Here is an 8,984-nt window from a genome sequence, read left to right on the forward strand (position 1 = left end):
AATAAATAAAATAGAGATAAATAATTAAAATAAATAAAATAAAAATGAATTAAAAATGCAAATATGGCCTCAAATGGTACTTTGCGTGCCCGTGATTCCTTATGGCCTTCCCACAATTGACAGATTTCTTTTAATTCAATCTTTTTTATTTGTTGGCTTTTCTGTATTTTCAAAAAACTCAATTTCTGTCCACTCTTCGTTTAGAAAGTCCCGACAAACTCCAGAAAGCCATGCATGCATGTATGCATGCATGAGCCTCTGCGTGCATGCATGCATGCATGCATGCATGCATGCATGGGCCTTTTCATGCATGCATGCATGCATGCATGCGTGGGCCTTTGCATGCGTGCATGCATGCAAAGAACCCCAGCCCCAGCGCTTTTTAACTATGGGCAGCAGGGCCCCTTTTGCTTTATTTTCTGGCGCGCCGCTGCATGCGCATTTATTGTCTTTTCGAAATTTATTAATTAATTAATTAATTGATTGATTAAGAAAGATAAATATATATTTTGCTTCACGCTCCATTCAGTAAGTTCGTCTCCAGGTTTATAAAGATACTAATAAATAGATCCTTTTATTTGCAAACTCGCATGCAAATAAAAAGCCCCTTTGGCTTTTTAAATGAAATAATATAAAGCTGGAAGAGGGTCCCTAGTGCAGCCTAGAGGAACGCCTTTGAGAGCAGCAGCAGCAGCAGCAGCAGCAGCAGCAAAAGGCAGCATCAGCAGCAGCAGGGTGCAGCAGCAAGCTGCAGCAACAGGCAGCAGCAGCAGGGTTCTCCAGCAAGGGTGCCGCAGCTCGCTTTTGCAAAAGGAGGGAAGGAAAGCTCTATTAAAGGACTGAATTTGAAATTATATTTTCTAAAAACCCTTTTTGCTGCTGCTGCTGCTGCTGCTGCTGCTGTTGCTGCTGCTGCTGTTGCTGCTGCTGTTGCTGCTGGGGGCCCTGCGGTAGTAAGCCACAAACCGCCGCTCCTCCACGTCAATATAGCGGTTTCCAGGGCCCCCCCGGGTGACCCTTTGGGGTCTGCTGCTGCTCTCCCGCTGCTGCTGCTGTTGCTGCTGCCGCTGCTGCTGCAGGGGAGGGGGGCCGGGCCCGGTGCCTGTGGGGCTGGCAGCAGCAGCGGGGATCGTGTGCGCTGCTGGGATCGTGTCAGTGTCTGGGATCGTGTCTGCATCTGGGATCGAGTTGTGGGGTGAACCTGCTGCTTCTGAAGAGTCTGTGGAGCTGAGGGTTGGCTGCCACCTGTCTGCTGCTGCGCTGCTGCTTCTTCTGCTGCTGCTCCTTCTCTCTCTTTGCTGCTGCCGAGACGCAGCAGCAGCAGCAGCAGCAGCAGAGCTGGGGCGGGTTGTGGGCCTGTCGCTGTCGCTGGAGGAGGGGGTGACGGGCTGCTGCTGCCTCTGGGGAGCAGCAGCAGCATCTGGTTCTGCTGCTGCTGCTGCTGCTGCTGATGTCTGCCGCATGAAGCCCTCTTTTATTTGCTTCACCAAAGACAAGGGATTCGGCAAAGAAGGCAGCATGTCTAGAAGGTCCCCTCCAACTGTGCTGCTGCTGCTGCTGCTGATGCTGCTGCTGCTGCGGCTGTAGCCCCGGTGAGTTGCTGCTGCTGCTGCAGGCGCCAAGTCGCGGATGTTCAGCGCCACAGGGCTGCAGCAAAGCCACAAACACAAGCAGCAGCAGCAGCAGCATCAGCAGCAGCAGCAGCAGCAGCAGCAGCAAGTTTAGTGTTTCTCCGGAAGATCTATAACAGCAAACTGACGCAGCTACTGCACAGAAAAAAGGGAAAAAATGAAAGCTAAAAAGGAGACACAAAGACAAAAGAATATTAAAATTAAAAAGTAGATAAAACAAAAAAATAATATTAAAAAAGAAGATTAAAAAAATAAAAATAAAAAGGAAGAAAAAAATGAAAACGGAGATGAAAGTAAAAAAGGAAAAGTCTAAAAAGGCGGCTAAGAGAAGACAGCTGAGGAAAAAGAAATAAAAAGACAAAAGAGAAGAGACAAAAACAAAAAAGGATAAAAAAGAAAAAAAGATAAAAAATTAAAGAGAAAAAAGATAAAAGAAAAGAAGATAAAAGAGAAAAACAGATAAGAGAAAAAGAGATAAAAGACAAAAATAGATAAAAGAGGAAAAAAGACAGGAGAAAAAAGGATTAAAGAGAAAAAAGATAGAAGAGAAAAATAGATAAATAGGAAAGAAGACAAAAGAAGACCAAGGAAAAAAGAAGACAAAAGAAAAGAAGACAAAGAAAAAGGAAAAGAAGAAAAGAAAGAAAAGAGAAAAAAATAAAGAGAAGAAGAAAAAAAGGAAGGGAAAAAGAAAAGAAAAAAGGCAGAAGGAAAATAGAAACAAAATGTAAGGGGAAAGAAAATAAAATAAAATGAAGAAAAAGAAAAAGCAAATAAAATAAAAAGAAGAGAAGAAAAAAAACAAAAAGAAAATAAAAGAGAAAGAAAAGAAAAAGAATAGAATAAAATAAAAGGAAGAAGAGGAAAACGAAAAGAAAATAAAAAAGAAATAAGAGAAAAAGAAAAAGAAAATAAAAAGGAGGGGAAAAAAAGAGAAAAGAAAATTGAAAAGAAAGAAAAGAAAAAGGAAAAGAAAATAAAAAGGAAGAAAAGAAAAAGAAAGAGAAAAGAAAGTGAAAAAGAAAAGAAAAAGGAAATAAAATGAAAAAGAAAGAAAAGAAAAAGAAAAAGAAAATAAAGTAAAAAAGAAAAAGAAAATGAAATAAAAAGACTTGCCGGTACAAAGCCACTTGTCGCGTGCTTCTTCTCGGCGGTCCAAATCGCGCCGAAAAAACTTTCAAATTTTCCTCCCCTTTTTTCAAAGGCCTGAAATCCCAGGTGTACGTACACCCCACACCCCACACATGTGCCAGCTGTACGTACACCCCACACCCCACACATGTGCCAGCTGTACGTACACCCCACACCCCACATATGCCAGGTGTACGTACACCCCACAAGCCACATATGAAAGGTGTAGGGACACCCCACACCCCACATATGCCAGGTGTACGTACACCCCGCACCCCACATATGCCAGGTGTATGGACGCCCCACACAGCAAACGAAAAGCAGGTGTATGTACACCCCACGCCCCAAACATGCCAGGTGTACGTACACCCCACACGTCCCAGAGACAAACTAGGCCTCCCCATGTGAAGCTGCGCATTTATTTATATTTTATTTATTTTTTATTTATTTTTTATTTATTTTTTATTTATTTTTTATTTATATCTTATTTATTTTTTTATATTTTATTATTTTTTATTTATCTTTTGTTCATATTTTGTCTCTTCTTTTGTTTCTTTCTGTCTCCCTTTTTGCCTCTTTTTGTATCTTTTCTTTTCCTTAAATGATTAAATTGAGTTTAATTAAATCGAATTGAAGCAAATCGAATCAAATCGAAATAAATTGAAACAAATTAAATTGGCCCAAATTAAATTAAATTATAAATTAAATTAAATTAGGTGAAATTAAATTAAATTGAATTAAATTAAATTGAGGTAAACTGAATTAAATTGAATTAAACTGGATTAAACTGAATTAAATTGAATTAAACTGAATTAAATTGAATTAAATTGAATTAAACTGAACCAAGTTGAATTGAATTGAATTGAATTGAATTGAATTAAATTAAATTAAAATTCGGCTTTTGTTTCTCACCTGCTGCTCAAAGGAGAAAGCTGTGGGGCCCCGGGGGGAGTGGGGCTTTGGGGTGTACGTACACCCCAGGGCTCTTCTTTTTGCTTTTTCTGCGCCATTTTTTGCAGTTTTTCTACAGCTTTTGTCAAAATTTCTTCCTAATTTCATTTGGAGTTTACAAAAGACAAAAAAAATAAAAAGGCCAGTGGAAAAGGGGAAAAAAAGAAAAAGAAAATGACAAGAAGTTATTTGCAGCAAAGTTCTATTTTTTCGAAAAAAAAGAGAAAAAAGGATAAAAGAAAACAAAATTGACAAATAAAAGCAAAAGAAAAGACATAAAGAGGTTTAAATTTGTTTATATTCCTTTTAATGGAGTTAAAGTTAATTAAGCAAATTTAAAATCAATTAAAAACGCATTTAATTCATTTTAATTAAATAAAAATAATGCATTTTACTGCAGAGACGGAAAAAACAAATTAAAGAAGATTAAAAAGGTTAAAGGAGAAAAAAAATTAAAGGAGACTAAAAAATAAAAAGACAGAAGAAGATAAAAAGAATAAAAAGATAAAAAGACAAAAAGAGATCCAAAGAGATAAAAAGATACTAAAAAGGGTTAAAGAAGATAAAAGAAATTGAAGGAGAGAAAAAGAGATAAAAGACAAAATAATAAAGAAGATATAATGGGAGATAAAAGGAAATTAAAGGAAATCAAAATAAAAAGAAGATAAAAGGCAATAAGAAGGAGACAAAATAAAACAAAGGGAGGACAAAAGAGCGATAAAGAAAAAGAGACAAAAGGAACGAAAGAAAACAAAAAAGGGGCAAAAGGGGACAGATATGGGACAAAAAAGGGGGGGGAAAAAGAAAAAGAAACGAGACAAAAAAGGGACAAAAAAGGAGCAGAAAAGAGACAAAAAAGGGAAAAAAGGGCAAAAAAGATAAAAAAAGAAAAGAAAAAGAGAAAAAAAGGAAATAAAAAGAGAAAAAAGGAACAAAAAAGAGAAAAAAGGGACAAAAAAGAGAAAAAAGGAACAAAAAAGAAAAAAAAGAAAAAAAGAAAAGAAAACGAGACAAAAGTGTTTGTTTAACTCACTCTCGACATTGCAGTCTCTTCATTCATTTCCAAAATTGTCTGCAGCTGTTCTTTGCGCTGCAGCAGCTTTTTCTGAGGTGTACGTACACCCCAGAGCGCAGCAGCAGCAGCAGCAGCAGCAGCAGCAGCAGCAGCGAGTTTTGTTTATTCGGAAGTGAAATAAACATTTTTACAATTTTTAAAACAGAATTTTAAAATTTATTTTCACTTGTTGCAAATGGAATTTAATTCAATTTTTTTTAATTTTAATTCCAAAGTCGGATTTTAAAATGCTTTCTTTCATTTCATTTCGACTTATTAAATTTATTTGATTAATTTAATTATTTAATTAATTTAATTAATTTAATTATTTAACTTATTAAATTAATTTAATTACTTAATTCATTTAATTTGCTTAATCAATTTATTTATTTTATTTATTTATTTAATTTATTTATTTCACCATTTAATTAATTTATTTATTTTATTTATTAATTATTTAATTTACCTCCAAAGATTGAATTTTGGCTTCTGCTTCTTTTCTTGCAAACTTCTGAAGTTCTGCCCGCCGCTCTGCCTTTTCGAGGGCCTGCTGCAGTTCTTGCTGCTGCTGCTGCAGCTGCTGCAGCTGCTGCTGCAGCTGCTGCTGCAGTCGTTGCTCCTGCTGTTCCTCCCGATGCTGCAGCAGCAGCAGCTGCTGCTGCTGCGGCTCCTGAAGTGGCTGCTGCGGGGCAGCAGCCAATTCCCCATCCTGCACAGATGGTGCACCTGCCACCTGCTGCTGCTGCTGCTTCTGCTGCTGCTGCTGCTGCTGCTGCTGCGCTGTTGCCGACAGTTGCTGCCGCTGCTGCTCCAGCGCCTTTAGGGCGAAATCGAGTTTGGCTTGCAGGGCCTCTGTTTCTGCTGCAGCTTTTCCTGCTGCTGCTGCTGCTGCTGCTGCTGCAGCTGCTGCAGCTGCTTCGGCCGATTGAATCTGCTGCAGCGTTTGCTGCTCAGGAGAAGCATGTGCTGCTTGTACCTCCGCTAGCTGCTGCTGCAGGCTTTCTATTTCAGCATGAAGGCTCCTGCATGTGGCCTCATGCTGCTGCTGCTGCTGCTGCTGCTGCTGCTGCAGCGCGTGCACTGTGTCTTGTAGAGACTTCTCCAGATCTGCTGCTTGTGTCTGCTTCTTTTCTAGTTCTTGCTGCAGCTGCAGAACTTTCTGCTGCAGCTTCTCCGCCTGCTTCTGGCTTGCTGCTGCTGCTTTCTCCTTTGCTGCTCCTGCTGCTGCTGCTGCTGCGAGGGCCTCTTGCAGGTCAGCCTGCAGCTTGTCTCTGTCTTGTCTTGTCGCCTCTGCTTCCTGCTGCTGTTGCTGCAGCTGCTGCTGCGTCTCCTCCAGCTGCTGGAGTGTCTCCTGGGTCTGTCTCTTGTCTGCAGCAAGTTGCTGCTGCAGCGCCTCCAGCTGCAGCTCCTGCTGCTTTCCTAGAGCTTCTTGCTGCTGCAGTCTCATCAGCTCCTGCTGCTGCTGTTGGTGCTGCTGCTGCTGCTCCTGCAAAGTGTGCTGGTGTCCTTGGGCTTCCTCGCGCAGCTGCTGCAGCTCTGCTGCTAGCTGCTGCTTTTCGTGCTTCAGCAGCTGCAGCTGCTGCTGGCTTTCGTTCAAAAGGGCCTGCTGCTTGTTTCTTTCTGCTTCCTGTTGCAGCTCTATTTGTTTCATGCGTTGCTGCTGCTCACTCTCAAGCTGCTGCAGCTGCTGCTGAAGCTGCTGCTGCAGCTGCTGCTGCTCGTCCTCTAGCTGCTGCCGTTGCTCCTCAAACTGCTGCTGCTCATTGCGCTGATGCTGCTGTTGCTGCTCTACTTGCTGCTGCAGCCGCTGCTGCTCTTGGTGCTGCTGCTCGATCTGCAGCGCCAGCTCATCCCGATGTTTCACAAGAGACTCTATGGTTTGCTGCTGCGTCTGCTGCTGCTGCTGCTGCTCTTCCTGCTGCTGCTTTAGCTGCTGCAGCTCTAGCTGAAGTTTCTCTTCTAGCTGCTGCCACTCCTGCTGCTGCTGTGTCAGCTGTTCATGCTTCTGCTGCTGCTGCTGTTTTTCCCGTTCCACCTGCTGCTGAAGTTCTTTGTTCTGTTGTTGCTGCTGCTGAAGCTGCTGCTCTTGTTGCTGCTGCTGCTGCTGCAGCTTCTCAAGTTGCTGCTGCAGCTGCTCCTGCTGCTGGCCAGCCTGCTGCACCTGCAGCTGTTTCTCTTCTACCTGTCGCTGAAGATCCAGCTTCTGCTGCTCTAGCTGTTGCTGTTGCTGCTGCTGCTGCTGCAGCTGAGTCGCTTGCGTCTCCAGCTGCTGCTGCAGCGATTGCTGAGCAGCAGCAGCAGCAGCTAGTTCTGCTGCGAGCTCTTTGGCTCTCTTTTTTGTCTCCTCCATTTCTGCCCGAAGACTCTCTGCTTCTTGTTTCTTTTCTAGCGCCTCAGCAGCAGCTTGCTGCTGCTGCTGCTGCTGCTGTTGCTGCTGCTGTTGCTGCTGCTGTTGCTGCTGCTGTTGTATCAGGGCATTGCGTTCGCGCTGCAGCTCCCTGACAGTTTCTGCCTGCGTCTCCTTAGCTGCTGCTGCTGCTGCTGCTGCCTCCTGAAGTTGCTGCTGCAGCAGCTTCAGCTGCTGCAGCTCAGTGCGAAGTTTTTCTGTTTCCTGAGCAGATTCAGTTTCCCGTTTTTTTGCTTCCTCGAGTGCCTCCCGGAGCGCTTTCACCTCTTCCCGCTGCTGCTGCTGCCGCTGCTGCTGCTGCTGCTGCTGCTGCTCCCGGGCCTCTGCTTCCAGCTCTGCAGCAAGACTGCTTGTTGTGTCTTTTCGCTGGAAGTTGCTGCTTGCTGCTGCTGCCCAGCGGTGGTGGGGGCGGCTGGGGGGCCCCCCGAGGGCCCTCAGCTGCATGAGAGTGGGGAGGTCGGGGCCCCTTGCTGCTGCTGCTGCTGCTGCTGCTGCTGCCGGCGCTGCTGCCGCCGGCGCTGCTGCTGCCGGTGTTGCTGCTGCGGGGGTGGGCGTGGCGGCGCCCAGGTCCGTCCCAGGACCAGTAGCAGCAGCAGCAGCTGCTGCTGCTGCTGCTGCTGCATTGGTGGACCCCAGAGACAGCAGCGGGGACAGCTGGGGCTGCATGCGCGGAGTCTCCTGCTGCAGCAGCCGCACAGCTTCTCGAAGGCCTTCTATGACTTCGTCTTTGTGGCTGTTGCAAGTTTGCTGCCGCTTCAGCTGCAGCAAAAGACACAAATGCCATTTCCACCTTCTTCTTTTTGCTGCTGCTGCTGCTGCACTCCCGCGAGCCCCCGCCAGCTGCTGCTGCCTTTCGCTGGCTGCGGCTGCATGCAGCTACCTGCTACTTGCAACTCTAGCAGCAATTCGCTGCAGCTAGCTGTGGCTAGCTGCAGCTAGCTGCGGCTAGCTGTAGCTGTCGCTGGCTGTAGCTAGCTGTAGCTAGCAGCATATAACTGTGGCTAGCTATGGAGAGCTATGGCTAGCTGTGGCTAGCTATGGCTAATAGCAACTAGCTGTGGCTAGCAACGGCGAACTATGGCTAGCTGTGGCTAGCTGTAGCTAGCTGTAGCTAGCCGTGGCTAGCTGCAGCCAGCTGTAGCTAGCTGTGGCTAGCTGCAGCTAGCTAACCTCCTTATTGGCCTTTTCGAGTTCTCTTTGGAGTTCTTCTGTGGATTCTGATCTGCAGCAAAAAGGCAAAACGCATGAAGCCCCGCCGGGTGTATCGACAGCTAAGCCTGCTCTGCTGCAGCAGCAGCAAACGGCTTCTTCGCTGCAGAGGCCGCCAGCAGCAGTAGCAGCAGTAGCAGCAGCACCAGAAGCAGCAGCAGCTGATAAAGCTGCAGCAGGAGCTTATGAGGCAGTGACAGCGCTAAAAGTGGTTAATACGGGACAGCAAATGCGTGGGCCCTTGCTGCTGCTGCTGCTTCTGCTGCTGCTGCTGCTGCTGCTTCTGCTGCTGCTATGCTGTTGCTGCAGCGAAAGCTCCCTCTGCGAGTGTGGGGCCGTGAGGTTTTGCTGCTGAGACGCACGGGTTGCTGCTGCTGCTGCTGCTGGTGTCTACTCTGCCTCGAGGAGACTGCAGCAAGTCTTCTGTCTTTGCCTTTTGCTGTTGCAGCTCTTGCTGCAGTCGATGCACCTCCGCCTGCAGAGACTGCAGCAGCAGCAGCAGCAGCAAGGGAAGACCAAATGGTGACAAACGCAGCAGCAGCACTGAGGAAACAGCAAAGGCTGCAGCAACCACGGAGAATAAAGAGAGCAGCAGCAGCAG

At 45.4% G+C, this 8,984-nt stretch overlaps 1 protein-coding gene across 1 annotated transcript in view; it reads right to left on the reverse strand.

Annotated features, from left to right (window-relative positions):
• Nucleotides 1-860: 860 nt before the first annotated feature.
• Nucleotides 861-8,984, reverse strand: part of ETH_00030510 (uncharacterized protein) — a gene marked incomplete at both ends in the record, with an annotated part of 10,040 nt that continues 1,916 nt past the window's right edge. The window contains 7 exons of the mRNA XM_013373136.1: nt 861-1,647; nt 2,748-2,837; nt 3,675-3,811; nt 4,747-4,818; nt 5,234-7,933; nt 8,345-8,396; nt 8,746-8,867. Of these exons, the coding sequence (XP_013228590.1) occupies nt 861-1,647; nt 2,748-2,837; nt 3,675-3,811; nt 4,747-4,818; nt 5,234-7,933; nt 8,345-8,396; nt 8,746-8,867 (3,960 nt within the window). The remainder of the gene's footprint in view (nt 1,648-2,747; nt 2,838-3,674; nt 3,812-4,746; nt 4,819-5,233; nt 7,934-8,344; nt 8,397-8,745; nt 8,868-8,984) is intronic.

This window comes from Eimeria tenella, genomic scaffold (assembly GCF_000499545.2).
Source record: "Eimeria tenella Houghton genomic scaffold, Eth_scaff120, whole genome shotgun sequence".
Taxonomy (NCBI): Eukaryota; Apicomplexa; class Conoidasida; order Eucoccidiorida; family Eimeriidae; genus Eimeria; species Eimeria tenella.